This window comes from Dipodomys merriami, unplaced genomic scaffold (genome assembly GCF_024711535.1).
Source record: "Dipodomys merriami isolate MVZ:Mamm:240054 unplaced genomic scaffold, mDipMer1.0.p SCAF_28, whole genome shotgun sequence".
Classification (NCBI taxonomy): domain Eukaryota; kingdom Metazoa; phylum Chordata; class Mammalia; order Rodentia; family Heteromyidae; genus Dipodomys; species Dipodomys merriami.
This window is the reverse complement of record NW_027204270.1, coordinates 12,695,463-12,710,363: the sequence shown is the minus strand read 5'-3', so window position 1 is coordinate 12,710,363 and position 14,901 is coordinate 12,695,463. Positions and strand designations below refer to the sequence as shown.

The 14,901-nt window shown below is 46.4% G+C and overlaps 2 protein-coding genes and 1 pseudogene across 2 annotated transcripts; 1 reads left to right on the top strand and 2 right to left on the bottom strand.

The window, feature by feature from the left end:
* Positions 1-725: 725 nt before the first annotated feature.
* Positions 726-6,316, bottom strand: Stmn1 (stathmin 1). The gene is made up of 5 exons (XM_070037589.1): positions 6,242-6,316; positions 4,349-4,422; positions 3,701-3,873; positions 1,599-1,790; positions 726-1,244 (listed from the first exon to the last, which is right to left on the bottom strand). Exons 2-5 carry the CDS (start codon positions 4,359-4,361, stop codon positions 1,173-1,175), a joined length of 450 nt encoding a protein of 149 aa, XP_069893690.1. The 5' UTR covers positions 4,362-4,422; positions 6,242-6,316; the 3' UTR covers positions 726-1,172.
* LOC138838459 (uncharacterized) lies at positions 5,193-5,958 on the top strand. The gene is made up of 2 exons (XM_070037963.1): positions 5,193-5,474; positions 5,584-5,958. The coding sequence occupies exons 1-2, from the start codon at positions 5,193-5,195 to the stop codon at positions 5,956-5,958; spliced, it is 657 nt and encodes a 218-aa protein (XP_069894064.1).
* Positions 6,317-14,473: 8,157 nt separating the features above from the next.
* On the bottom strand, positions 14,474-14,574 carry LOC138838462 (U6 spliceosomal RNA; annotated as a pseudogene).
* Positions 14,575-14,901: the final 327 nt, after the last annotated feature.

Sequence of the window (14,901 nt, the reverse complement as noted above, 5' to 3'; positions counted from 1 at the left end):
TATTGCTAAACATTCTTTTTCTGTAGGTGCCTGGCTTCCAAAAACTTCTGAGAAGCAGTCATATAAAATTAAGGCTATTTCCCAAACAGTTTAGGACTGTTACCAGGGCTTTTCCCTAAATTTAGAGAATGTGTTGGCAGTGGCAAGTATCACAACCTCTGGATCCCAGATCAATCATCTACAGATCTCTGGATCTGGGATCAATCATTTATAGATCTCAACCACCCAAGTTAATGCTATTCCAAAAATTAATTTTTCCCCATTTCCATTATTTCATAGGAGTCACGGTATTCCATTCTCAAGTCATTGCTTCTATGAAAGGATAGTATTAAGTTGCACCCCCACTCCTACTGTATGTAGTATTAGTCAACCAAACATCAATTATCCTACGATTGTAAGGATCCACCTAAACTGTTCTCTAGAAACAGCATTTGTGCCTTTAATCTGTCTTATTAACAGGGACAGAAGAACAAAAATGTGCTTGTTTGCAAATAAACATCTGAAAGAATACAGTAACAGCTGATCTGGGCCGAGGCATCAACACAAAGTGCTGATTGTAAAGAAGACAAAGCAAAGGAGTCTGGAGCAAGAGACTCAGCTGAGAACTTGCTCGAATGAGCAACACCGTGAGCTTCCTCCACCAGACCCAAGGTCCCCATCTGCAACAAAGACATACCAGTAGGGGCTCCAGGCTTGTGACCACCTGAACAGAAAGGAGTCACTGCCACCAACAGCACTGTGCAGTTTATTAACCATTCAAGTACAGTAGCATCTGGTAAAATCGGGACAGGATTGGGATTGAAAAGTGAACAGATATTCAGCATCTAACACTTTAAAAGAAGCCACTACATACTCTTTTCACAAATGTTTTCACAGAGCCAATACAGTACTAGCCATTAACCCAGTACACCAAGGGTACTGAAGTAGAAAAGATGCAACAAGAAAAATAGCTACATTAAAAAGACCAACACTTTAGAAAAAGAGTAAAACACTTTTAGTTTCTCCCCTTTAGCCCCTAAAACAACGTCATCTTACAGTCTGATCTACCTATACAGTCCTACATCAGCTTCTAGAATATTTGTCAGGAGGGAAAAAAATAAAATGACACTGGCCAGTACAGTCTTTGGATATTTAGGAAGGGGAAGGGGAGAAAGTCAGTTCTCAGAAGAAAATTAGTCAGCTTCAGTCTCATCAGCAGGATCTTTGGACTCTTTGTTCTTCCGCACCTCTTCCACGTGCTTATCCTGTAAAGGAATTGCATTTATCATCAGTCAAATAAAAAAGCCTGTCATCCTTGAATCCCAAGGGGCCCACCACAGCCTCAGGACACATGACAGCCCACAAGAATCACAAAACCTGATACCATCTGCAAACCTTTGGTCACTTAAGGAACCTAATGGCTAAGTCTCCTACTGTTCTTCCAATGAGTGAGCAGTGATGAAATTACTGCAACACACCATCTGCAATTACTAGTCCTCTGATGTCATGTGCTATATCCCAAAATAGGTGACAAAAAGCCACCAGATACCTTTAGCAAGGCAATTCACTGGTGCCTCCAACGGCAAACTCTTGCCCCCTCCACAAAGGAAGATTCTAACCTTCTCTCGCAAACGCTCCAATTTGGCAGCCATTTGTGCCTCTCGGTTTTCTTTGTTAGCTTCCATCTTGTGGGTCAGTTTCTCCTCCGCCATTTTGCTGAAATTGTTGTTCTCTTCTATTGCTTTCTGAAGCACTTCTTTCTCATGCTCTCGTTTCTCAGCAAGCTGCTTTAAGACCTCAGCTTCGTGGGACTGGAATAAAGTTTAACAGGCTAGGCCCTCTGAAATGTCTTTGACATTAACACTGTAATATAAAATTACTATCTAAATTGAAACTAGGGTTCCTTGAAATAATACTGAAACTATCCCTATTATAAAATATGTGAAATCATCTTTTTCCCAGTGTTTGTGTTTACTTTAGAAAACTGCACATATTGGTTCAGAGATCTTTTTTACTTTTCTTTTTCTTTTTTTTTTTACCCTAACCCTAACCCTAACCCTAAGTTCAGAGATCTTTTTGTCCAATTTTGTTAAGGAAATCCTTGTAAGATTTACTGTATAATGGTACCCAGATGACTTCCCGCAAGAATACTCAGGAATGGAACTTTATTATGAAGGAGTTTGGCTATTTAATGTCCAAAGTTATCTCAAGAAAGTTAGCTGATTGTAAAATTTTTAGAGATAATAAACAGATAAACAGGATGAGATGTATTTGGAAGCATCAAGTGGCTGGTGCAACTTGCAGAGCACGCGCCGGCAAATTCTCTTCCACGACACCCTCGTAAAGATAGTTGTTTCACTGTATTTGGCCAGTTACTATGTAAAGTACAAGGTAATCACCCGAGGGCCAGTGGTAACTCTTAAAAACCTTCCCTTTGCCAGCTTCCAGCTGGATAGCTTCCTCCTCCATGAACTCAAACTATACATAAAAGCAGGCAAGAGCTGGGCATATATGGCTCTTGCCTGTAATCCTAGCTACTCAGAAGGCTGAAATCTGAGGATCACAATTTGAAGCCAGCCCAGGCAGGTAAATCTGTGAGAATCTCATCTCCAATAAAATTACTCAGAAAAAGCTGGAAGTGGCACTGTGGCTCAAGTGGTAGAGTGCAAAAGCTCAGGGACAGCACCCCAAGCCCCAGGACCAGAAAAAAAAAAAAAAGGCAGCAATATGAACACTGCTATTCTTCCTGACCAATGATCCAGTTGGCAGAAGGTCGCTGCACATATACAGCAAGTAGCAGTGAAAGGTACAAGGTAGCTGACAGTAGCTTAAAATGGAGTCTGTCTGCCAGGTGCTGGGGAGTCACACCTGTAATCCTAGCTACTCACGAGGCTGAGATCTAAGGACTGAGGTTTGAAGTCAGCCTGGGCAGGAAAGTTGGTGAGACTCTTATCTCCAATTTATAGCCAAAAAAAGCTGGAAGTGAAGCTGTGGCTCAAGTGGTAGAGCCTGGGCTTTGAGCAAAAAAAACCTCAGGGACAGAGCCTAGGCCCTTAGTTCAAACCCCAGGACTGGCACACATGCACATAAACATACACACGTGTGTATGTATGTGTGAGAATTCAGAGCACACCAGCAGTGCTCACCTGCAAAAGTGACTTCACTTGTGCCTTTGTTTCCCCAACTTTAAAATACAACTCTTTAGATTCTTTTTAAAGATAGCTACTAGCTAGACTTGCTGAGAAAAGAAAAAGCTACAATATCTAGCAATTTTAAGATGTTTTTAACATATAACTCTCAAAAACAAAACTAGAGACAATTCTCTACAACAAAGGCTCTAATTTTTAAAGAGGAAGCACAAGAAGTAGGAACTTGTTCTAAGGATGGGCTTTAATTCTGGCTCCAACACTTACACAAGCTAAAGAACTTTGGACAATGACTTAAAATTCCCTAGACTATCTCCTAGCTTCCTTCCATTATTTGAGGCACCATCTATATTGTAGACACATTATCTAAAAGGAGAATGTGAGAAAATGAACTGGCATGTAACAGTTCAATAAATGACAGCCGATATATTCTTCCAGTCATTGGCATAAGTGATTCTTTTTATAGCTATAATCACAGGGTGGCCATAATTCTATTATCTTCCTTGTATGGAACTAAAACCTGATGCTCCATTACATTAATGAATACCCTCTTTCCTGTGAATTGGCACATTTACCTTGCGTCTTTCTTCTGCAGCTTCCAATTTCTTCTGAATTTCCTCCAGGGAAAGATCCTTCTTCTTTGGAGGGGAAAGGGGGAAATCAGGGACAGATTCTTTTGACCGAGGGCTGAGAATCAGCTCAAAAGCCTGGCCTGAGGCTCGCTTCTCCAGTTCCTTCACCTGAATATCTGGAGTTGATGATATTTATGATAATTCAGAAAAACAGGGTTCACCTATTCTAATAAATGGTTTCATAATTTTCTAAAAACCCAATCAATTTAATGAGTAGAATTAGGACTGATACAGTTGTGTCTACAGTCAAGAAATTACTACTTAAACACCATCTCCCGTACAAAGCTCAACATCTTTGGATTAGTAAATACCATTTTGAGGAATTTGTATTTGACAATCATCTTAATGAACAATAGAATTGTGCAAATTCCACAATATTGCTTTGTACCAAGCCAAATCGTCTAATTATGAAACAATTATGAGCTCTCATTACATTCAAGTGATAATCATTTTTTTCTTATTCATAAAATAGGGTGTTTTTTTGGGAAGACGGGAATGAGAACCAGATTGAAAGTTTAAGACCTGTGCCATCTCCTATTCTAAAACCATAAACCCATTGAGATTACAGCTTTTTCTAAACAGATTACCTACCAGAGGAAGCCATGGCGAATAGAAGACAAGAGACTGGCAGTGTATTCTACACAAATCCACTGGTAAAGAAAGCCCTGGAAATGATTTTCAAAAGCATGCAGTCAATTTCTTTGCGTTTCTATGTCATCAAAACAAAAGGACCTCAAATAACATCCACATAAATCAATGTTAGATAATTCACAATGTGGAAATAAGAGATCACTAATCGTTCACAAAATTATCAGTGTTTCTTAAAAATGCTAAGATAGATTTGAATTGATTTGACATTGGCTGCAGAAAATCGTTGAGGCTGCTCTTTCAAAAACCAACAGTTGGATCTTTTTTTTTTTAATTTAAGGAGCTTAAGTCCCAGGCTGAAGGATTCCCCCAACCACGAACTAATTTTTTTCCTCCCCTAAAACAGTCCAGATTCAACCCAACAGTGAGATCGGAGCCATCTTAAACACTGCCTACAAGTCATTGTGCAAATGAAATACCCATCTCTGCTTTGTCTGTGTCTGCCACGGCAGATAACAAAACGCCCAAGCTAGTCATTAACCAATAACGTTCAATTCCTATTGTTTCTGGGGTTTAGATCTCCTTGATCAACAACGTGCAAAACTGTGTTTTATGAACCTCTACGGTTTTTTTTTTTTCCTACGTAGCCGAGGTTGACCTGGAACTCTCAATCCTCCCGCCTCAACCTCCGGAGTGCTAGGATTACAAGACGTGCACCACCACACCCAGCTCATCTTTGAAACTACGCTATTTGCTGCCTTCCGTTGTGGAAAAAAAATCTAAGCTCGGCTGTCAATTTCCTCCTCCTCCACCACCACCACCACCACCACCCCCCGCCGCCAAGATCATGGCTCTTGCAGCCCCTAAGCTAGTAAGAAAAGCAAACAACTACAGGCTCCCAACAGCTAGAAACTGGAATCGGAGGCAGCAAAATGTCCATTCGGGCACAGCATCCAACGCAGCACCAGACCCCAGCTTGGGCGTGGCCCGGGCCAAGCGGAGCAAAGCGGGCAGGCACCCCGGCCAATCAGAGCCCGCCCTGCGCTCCCGCGCCCGGCCCCGCCCCCTGCCTCCCCGCGCCTTTTCGAATCTCCGAGAACTCGCAACACCCCGGAGCCCGCGCGCGTGGGTAGGGGAGGGCGGGGCGGGGCCAACGGTCCCATTCGGTAACTCCGCCCCTCCCGGGCTCTCCCCGCACCGACGGGGCCCCCCCCAACTCCCGCCAAAATCACCTCGAGGCCGCCGCCACCCCCCCTCGCCGCAGCACCGAGTGGGGCACGCCCGGTGAAAACCAGCCGGCCGATGGCCCCGCTGCCGACTCGCCCCCTCCCTCGTCGTCCCCATCTCCCACCCGCGCCCTCCAGCTGTCCACAACCCCCCGATCTCAAACCCAAGCCCCAGCGGCCGCCGCCCCTCAGCCACCGAAGAGGACGAAGGCAGGAAGGGGGCGCGGCCCTCGGCGCCCGCAGCCCAGTCCTGAGTCTGCGGGTCGGCGGGGGCGCGCTCGGGACCTCCAAACAATGGGGACCCCGGAGGAGCCGCCCCTGCAGGGCGAGGGAGGCACCCGACGGCCCACGCCCCCTATTGTCTCCTTGACAGAGACCCCCGACTGACGCCCCAAACCAACCCAGCCAGCCGCGCCGCCCTCCCCGGACTTCCGCGCCCCCCCTCCCCGGCCTTCCGCGCCCCCTGGGAGCAAAGACAAAGCCGAGGCTCCGCCTGAGCCACACACAAAGCCCCGCGACCCCCGCCCGCCCAGCCCGCGGCTCCGCCCGCAGCCCTCGACGAGGGGCTGCTCTCGGGGGCCCGCCCCTCCCGCCCGCCCGCCCGCCCGCCGACACCCGCTGTCAGCCCCCAGCCCGCCGTCGCAGCCTCCTCGGAGATTCCCGCACACACCTGCTCCGTCCGAGCCGCCTGGCCACACTCTGAGCACCAACAGACCTGGCCGCGCACAAAAGCGCCAAACAGGGGCACGTGACCTGCCCACGGAGCCCCCCCATTGGCTGAGCGCAGCGGCACGTGCCGACCACGCCCATAGTCCGGGCGGACCCCCGCTCCTTCTGTACCGGAGCATCTCGGGAAATGTAGTCCGGGCTAGCAGGGCAAGAAGACAATGCAAAGGGTGGGGACGCCTGGGGTGGGGTGGGGTCTTTCCGGGGATGAGCGGATAACTGGGGTGACGACGTTAGAGCCGAAGAGGGCGTTGCTGTGTTCCTCAGGAATGAGTCGGAATTGGGTCTCCATCTCTTGGAAAAGGGCAGGACGGAACCGAGGGGGTGGGGGTGGGGATGGGGTCCTACCCCACCTTAGATCTTAAGTCCTTGGCTTCCTGGATTCTTCTTCCAGACTGTCCAGCTTTTGCCCGGCTTCAACCAGTCTCAAGACATAGACAACAGTGTCCCCTCTGGTGCCTCACCCCCGCACGGTCACCTAAAATGTTTAAACAGGACAGTACCATTCCGTGTGCCTGCACGGTCCTGTGGCCTTGCCCCCCTCCCCCCAACCCAGACACCAGCATGTCCAATCTTCACACTCCTAACCATTCAGCGCTAAGGGGTCACGGGCGGAGTCCTCCCTGAACGGCGAGCCTTCCCCCCACTGTCCTCAGCTTCCCGACCTGGTGACCAGGAGCCGGTGCAGGAAAGGGCAAGGCTCTGGAATCTGATTTCTAGTCTAACAAAGCCACTCGGCTTAAATTCAGACTCCATCTGCTCTGCCAAGCCTCTGCTGGCCGTGACCGAGAAGGAAGAGCAGTCGCAGTTCTAGATAGATGTACGGACTACAGTTGAGTGCCGCTTTTGTTCTTAGAGCACGTGCTCCCCAAAGCCGTGCTGGGCTCTTTTTAAGAATCAAAACAAAAGGAGCCACAAGGTCATTGCTCCCGCTGGCCTGGATGGAACCACCGCGGAAGCACGACGACAATTGGTCTGACCCTTAGCTGTCTTAGAACGACAGGTTGTCCTTTCCCCCACAACAAGAGGAAAAATAAAATGTCTATAGTGCCCAGATCCCACCTCCTACTACCTCCTGAGGGAGGAGGCTGGGTTTTGAGATCAAAGCACCTGTTTGAGATCCTGTCTTCCAAATCTAAGAAACAAATAAGACCAACTCTCTGGAAACAACAGTCCTAATTTATAGAAAAAAAAAAAAAGACTTCCATGTCTAGTTAGCCACTAGGGATGTGCCAGAGATAAAACACAATAGGTGCCCAGGACAATGAAAACTGGTTCATACAGGGAGTAAAGCGCATAAAAGCCAACAATTAGCAATGCATTGTTGTCTGAAATATGCTTGCTGTGGCATTTTCCCCAACAATTGGCCTTGTGTGGGGTTGGCCTCCCCCCTCAGCCAACTCTAAGTGGATTTTACATAACATGTGAGTAGGACCAGAACTGATTCAGATTCAGCATCACGGCTCCACTCTTTCAGCAACTTAGCTTCACGAAAGACAGGTGCGTCCTTCTATTTTTCTCAGAAATCATTTTTAAAAAAAAAAGCTGGAGAGGAAAGGATAAGACCTTCTTTGAAAATGACAAATAGTAGACCACACAAATGAACAAAGACTCCAAGGCTAAAAGATCTATTACTACCTACCCCTTAAGTCTTTTATCCTGAAGTCTTTGTACTTGATTTGGAGGTTTGCATGAGGAAGGTCCCACCCATTTAATGCATTTTTTAAATATACAAGGAATTGCCACACAAAAATCTCGTATTTCTGACTATTAATGTTGTGACAGAAAAAAATTAATCTTTCAAAACACTGATCATTTTTAAGCACTTACGCTACTCCCCCCACCTTTTCTTTCTCCCTAGAGCAGATGTCTATTTCCATGGAAACCACAGCAAGGAACTAGATGGTAGAACTCATGTAGATTTTTAATCTTTTCTGGCTCCTGGTCCTGCCGGTCTCTGTGACAAGGGTTTCTTGGGATCCTTACTGCTTCTTATGGATATAGGATAGGATGGGATGTTTTCTGAATAATCCTGTAAATTAAAGATGTGCTATTGATTACTTCTCAGCTTTTTGGTTAAGTGTAAGAGAAAAGGTGATTGTGAGGTGGGAAGATTCTTGTTCTTTAGAATTGTCTCAGGGATGGAGGCCTGGCTCAGTTGGTAGAGTGTCAATCAATAGATGAAAGTGACAGGTACCAAGTTTGAGTTCCGGTCTCTGACAAAAAGAAAAAAGGAAAAGGAAAACATTGTCTTGACTTCCTAAGAAGTCAGAAAATGAATAGCTATTGTTTACTCTTCTGGATATTAATATACGGTCCCTGTTTCCAACTGTAAGAAATCAGCTTTGCCCAGAGTTCAAGCCCCACGACCGACCAAAAAAAAAAAAAAAAGAAAAGAAAAAAGAAATCAGCTTTGTCTCTTTACTATGGAAGGGAGTAGAATCTCCCTTCTGGAAAGCTTCTTAAAAATGAACAAGAGGGCTGGGAAGGTGGCTCAGTAGTAGAGTACTTGCCTTGCCTGAATGAGGCCCTGGGTTGGATTCCTCAGTACCGTATAAGCAGAAAAAGCCAGAAGTGGCACTGTGGCTCAAGTGGTAGAGCGCTAGCCTTGAGCTGAAGAGCTCAGGGACAGTGCCCAGGCCCAGAGTTCAGGCCCCACGACTGACAAAAAAGAAAAAAAAGAACAAGAAGGGCTGGAATGTGGTTTAGTGGTAGAGTGCTTGCCTAGCATGCATGCAGCCCTGGATTTGATTCCTCAGTACCACATAAACAGAAAAAGCCAGAAGCCCTGGATTTGATTCCTCAGTACCACATAAACAGAAAAAGCCAGAAGTGGTACTTGAGGCTCAAGTGGTAAAGTACTAGCCTTGAGCAAAAGCAGCTCAGGCACAGTGCCCAGGCCCTGAGTTCAAGCCCTAGAACTGGCGGCAGGAAATAAATAAATAAATAAATAAAAAATAGGAAACTGGGCACTAGTGGTTCATGCCTGTAATTCTAGCTACTTCAAGAGTCTGAGATTTGAGGATCAAGATTTAAAGCTAGCCAGGAAAGTTTGTGAGACTCTTATCTCAACCATCAAAAAGCTAAAAGTAGAGCTGTAGCTCAAATGGTAGAGCCAAAAAGCCAAGAAACGGGCTGGGAAGGTGGCTCAGTGGTAGAGCGCTTGCCTTGCATGCCTGAGGCCATGGGTTCGATTCCTCAGCACCACATAAGCAAAAAGAAAAAAGCCGGAAGTGGCGCTGAGGCTCAAGTGGCAGAGCGCTAGCCTTGAGCTGAAGAGCTGAGGGACAGAGCCCAGGCCCAGAGTTTAGGCCCCATGACCGGACCCAAAAAAAAAAAGTCAAGAAACAGTGCTAGTTCAAGCTCAAGTACTAACAACTACCCCCCCCCCAAAAAAAAAAAAAAAGAAAGAAAGAAAAGACAAAAAGGAAGAAGAACAAGATCCGGTCCTTCCTCCCCTTTTTTTGGTTGATTGTGGGACTTGAACTCAGGGCCTGGGTGCTATCCTTGAGCTTTTTTTTTTTTTTTTAACCTTCAGGGCCAGCACTCTACCATTTTGAGCACAGTGCCACTTCTGGTTTGCTGGTAGTTAATTGGAGATAAAAGACTCATGGACTTTCCTGCCCAGGCTGGCTTCGAACCTCTATTCTCAGATCTCAGCCTCCTCCTGAGTAGCGAGGATTGCAGACAAGAGCTACAGGCACCCAGCTCCATTCTGCCTTGAAGAGGCAACAAGGAGTTAATGTTCCCATCTTGGAGCTGTCTGTTTTGCTCAGGAGAATTATTTTTGCTTCTGCTCAGATGGTTTAGTCGGGTAGTTATGGAGCTGGCTGTGAGTCTGGATTAGTACAAAGTGAAGTCGAGATATGGCAGTCCTCCAGCTCATTTGATCTGGGGAGACAGCTAAAGGAGGGCACTCCAGGCTTCAAAGTCCAGAAGGGATGTCTACACTGATGAAGCACGCAGGGGCAGACAGGCAAGGCTGCTGTCAGATCTCTGCCATTCCCAGGGAGACAGCAGCCTTTGTTCATTGTTGGTTCTGAGGCTGCCGAGGTTGTCTCCCACATACTGCTGCTGAGTTCCATCTCTGGGCACGGGGCTTGTCCTTGGCCAAAGGGTGTTGTGGGAGGGTTTAGTTTAGTTTTTTTTCTTTCATTCTCTCACATTTTCTCAGCCTCTTAGTTCCCTTTGTCCCTAAACCTCAGGATCTATACTATACCCTCCCTTCTCTATTCAGAACCTATCTGTCATTTCACAAGTCTGCATCTCTCCCTAGACCAGTAAGTCCTAAGGAGTGTCAGGGAAGGGCACCGTCCTTGTCTTGTTGGTCCCAAGTGTCCAGCACTGGGCATACCCCAGGATGTTCCCAGAGAATGTTAGACAAAAGCAACCTCTCTCAATCTCAGCATTTTCTTTTTTTCTTTTTCTGCCAGTCCTAGCACTTGAACTCAGGGCCTGGGCACTGTCCCTGAGCTGCTTTTGCTCAAGGCTAGAACTCTACCACTTGAGCCACAGTGCCACTTCTGGCTTTTTCTGTTTATGTGGTACTGAGGAATTGAACCCAGGGCTTCATGCGTGCTAGGCAAGCACTCTACCACAAAGCCACATTCCCAGGCCTTCAGCTTCCTCTTTCTATATTCTTAGATCCCTGCAATACTAAGTGGGGATCATTAAGAGTGAATCTACAGGGAAGCATGAACACCACCCCTGTATACCACAGGGACAGCACTCTTGTTAACTAGCATTGCTAGAGAAGTTTCTTGGATGGGTAAATGAATGACCAGTAGACTTTTACTGGGAATGTAGTCATGGGGATAATTAACTCTTCTCATAGGGTATTAATTTTTAACTTACTTTTTCTGTGGTCTGGGGGTGAAACCCAGGGCCTCATGCATTAAGTATTCACTTGGGATATGAAATATCCACCAAAAGCTCTGGTGTTGCAGGCTGGGTCCCCAGTACCACAGTGGACTGATCCCTTGATAAACTCAGAGTTGTGCTATTGGATGGGCAGTGGCCTATGTTGACATAGTAGTTCCCTGGCATGCCCATGAAAGTTATATTTGTTACCCCATCAAGAATCCAGTGGGGTGGGGGTAGCTGGGAAGGTGGCTCAGTGGTAGAGTGCTTGCCTTGCATGCATGAGGCCCTGGGTTCAATTCCTCAGCATCACATAAGCAGAAAAAGCCGGAAGTGGGGCTGAGGCTCAAGTGGTAGAGCACTAGCCTTGAGCTGAAGGGCTAAGGGACAGGCCCAGGCCCAGAGTTCAGGCCCCAAGATGGAAGGAAGGAGGGAGGGAGGGAGGGAGGGAGGGAGGGAAGGAGGGAGGGAAGGAGAATGAGATAGAGCCAAGCAACCTCAGAACAAAGCCTCTGAAATCATGAGGCAAAATAAATCTTTCTTCTCTTGGGGTTTGAACTCAGGGCCTAAGCACTGTCCCTGAGCTTTTATGTTAAAGGCTAGCATTCTACCACTTTGAACCAAAGCCCCATTTTCAGCTTTCTGGTGAGATAAGAGTCTCATGGAATTTCCTGCCCAGGGCTGGCTTTGAACTGCAATCCTCAGATCTGTCTCCTGGGTAGCTAGGATTACAGGTGTGAGCCACTGCCTCCTGGCTTTAAGTTGATGTTCTTAGGTATCTTGTCATAATGATGGAAAGCTAAAACACTAGGCAAGGATTCTACTCTTAAGATGTAGCTCAGCCCTTTTTAATTTTAACATCATATTTTATTTCTCAGTACTGGGGATTGAACTCAGGGCCTTGAACATGTTAAGTATATATATGCTACCACTCTGCTATCCTCCCAACTTCTTCATGGGAGTACAGCAGTCCCTCTTATTTGGAGGGGCTGGTATTGGAGCTTAAAAACAGGGCTTCACATTCTCTCTTGGCTCTTTACTCAGCTGGCCTTCTACCACTTGAGCCACACCTGCAATTCCTGTTTATTTTATTTCTTTTTGTGATACTGGAGATTGTACTCAGGATCTTGTGCTTGTCAGCAAGAACTCCACCACTTGACTCCCACCTCCAGTTCTTTGCTTTTATTTATTTGTTTGTTTGTCAGTTGTGGGGTTTGAACTCTGGGCCTGGGTGCTGTCTCTCAGTTCTTCAGCTCAAGGATAGCACTTTATCACTTGAGCCACAGCGCCACTTCTGGTTTTCTGGTAGTTTATTGGAGATAAGAGTCTCACAGGGCTGGGAAGGTGGCTCAGTGGTAGAGCACTGCAGTGGTAGTGCCTGAGGCCCTGGGTTCGATTCCTCAGCACCACATAAGCAAAAAGAAAAAAGCCAGAAGTGGTGCTGTGGCTCAAATGGTAGAGCCCTAGCCTTGAGCTGAAGAGCTGAGGGACAGTGCCCAGGCCCAGAGTTCAAGCCCCACAACAGGACCCAAAAAAAAAAAAAAAAGAGTCTCACAGACTTTCTTGTCCGGGCTGGCTTCGAACCCTGATACTCAGACCTCAGCCTCCTGAGTAGCTAGGATTACAGAAGTGAGCCACCGGAGCCCAGCTAGTTTGTTTTTTTACATAGGATCTAACTTTGCCCAGGCAGGCCTCAAACCTGTCTCTACCGTCTAAATAGCTAGTATTACAGCTATGTTCCACTACACATTTATTTATTTATTTATTAATTTTTGGTGCCTGTCCTAGGGTTTGAACTTAGTTTGCGCTTCTCACTTAGCTTTCTTTTTCTTTTCTCTTCTTTTGTTTTTGTTTGTTTGCTAGTCCTAGGACTTGAACTCAGGGCCTGGGCACTGTCCCTGAGCTGCTTTTGCACCAACAACAAAAACTATACAAGCTGGGTGCTGGTGGATCACACCTGAAATCCTAGCTACTCAGGAGGCTGAGATTTGAGGATCATGATTACAAGCAAGCCTAGGCAGGAAAGTCTATGGGACTCTTATCTCTAATTAGCTACCTAAAAGCTGGCAATAGTGCTGTGGCTCATAGTGGTAGAGCATTAGGCCTGAACACAAAAGCTCAGAGACAGCATTAGGACCTGAGTTCAAGCCCTAGGACTGGACTTTCTTTATCTGCCAAGTTCTCTACCCCTCACTCAGCATAATAAATGTCATCAGATTCCTATGTAACCATAAGTTTCTTCATGTATATGGAAGCAAATTTATAGATAAGCATTTGTCCTTCTGCTTAGTAAGTAATTAGTGGTAATTCATTGTCGCTGTTCCTCTCTTAGCAATTTTCTCTCAACAATACATGGCAGGTTTGTTTGTTTTTATTGTGAAAATACTGTACAGAGGGGTTACAATTACATGGGCAAGATAATGAGTACATTTCCTATCAAGCATTGTAGCCTCCGCCTTTGTTTCCCCTTCCCATCCTGCAGGGAGCCGGGGCGAAAGCCATTACAAGGCGCCGCCCACTCCCTTGCAGCTTTGAGGTCCATATTAGACAGTGCTTGGTGGGACGGTGGGTCCTGGGCTTTGCGCATGCGCGAGCCACGTAGAGTCCCCAGCCAATCCCGTGGCACCTGGTGACGGTAAAAGGCAGACGACCAATGATAGAACGACCCGTGTTCCTATTCCCTATATAAGCGGCCATGTTTTGGGTGCACGCGCTCTCGCTCAAGCTCTCCTACAAGTAAAAGGGCTCTCCAATAAAGCGTGATCTGAGAAGACTCCTGGTGTGGTGGTCGTTCTTCCTCGCTGGTCGAGAAGGCGTTCGCCGCACCATCCTTTCCCATCCTCCCCCGCCCCCCCAATCCTCCCCCCCCCCACCAAAGTTGTAAAGTTCGTTTTTCCACATAACGACTTGTACATCTCATTGTTGCAATGCGTATCATATTTAAAGGATTTGTTTTTTTCCCTTCCCCTCCACAAATTATACCAACCTCAAATACAGTGAAAGCAGCGGTTATACCGTGGGGGAGGGACATACAAAGCAACAAAGAAATAATCTTATAAATATGTTAGAAACAATCACCTGAAAGAAAAAAAAAAACATTTGAATACATATCTTAGGGTTCGTTTCCCTAACATCAACTTATCTGCCCTTTTCTGCTTGACTCAGACATATACTAGTTATTGCAAATAAGGGAAACCATGGGACCTAAGTTTCTTTGGGCCTGGCTTACTTCACTTAATAGAAATTTTTCCAAGTCTTTCCATTTCCTAACAAATGGGGCAATGTCATTCTTTCTGATGGAGGCATAGAATTCCATAAAAATATGGACACGAACTTGCGTGTCATCCTTGCGCAGGGGCCGTGCTAATCTTCTCTGTATCGTTCCAATTTTAGTATATGTGCTGCCGAAGCGAGCACAATGGCAGGGTTCTGTTCCTCACTCATACATGGATGGTGTGCCCACTCCTGTGTCTACAGTATGAACATTCCACATTCAGTGACCAGTTCTTGCTCTATAGCTCTTGGTTATTCCCAGCTACTTGCTGTTGAAGTAATGCTGCAATGAGTAGCCTTGTGCACATGCCATTTCCCACGTGGATGAAAGTTGCCACAAAAAATCTTTGTTTTGTATTTTTTTTTTTTGGTCGGTTGTGGGGCGTGGGGCCTGAGCTCTGGGCCTGGGCACTATCTCTCAGCTCCTCAGCTCAAGGCTAGCACTCTACCACTTGAGCTACAGCACCACTT

What these genes read in the sequence shown, in the direction of transcription:
- LOC138838459 (XM_070037963.1), top strand. Translation starts at nt 5,193, where the DNA reads ATGGCTCTTGCAGCCCCTAAGCTAGTAAGAAAAGCAAACAACTACAGG. An exon ending in CCCGGAGCCCGCGCGCGTGG is followed by an intron (nt 5,475 to 5,583) that starts GTAGGGGAGGGC and finishes AATCACCTCGAG; the next exon opens with GCCGCCGCCACCCCCCCTCG.
- Stmn1 (XM_070037589.1), bottom strand. An exon ending in CTGCAGAAGAAAGACGCAAG is followed by an intron (nt 1,791 to 3,700) that starts GTAAATGTGCCA and finishes ACTTTATTCCAG; the next exon opens with TCCCACGAAGCTGAGGTCTT. An exon ending in TGGAGCGTTTGCGAGAGAAG is followed by an intron (nt 1,245 to 1,598) that starts GTTAGAATCTTC and finishes ATTCCTTTACAG; the next exon opens with GATAAGCACGTGGAAGAGGT.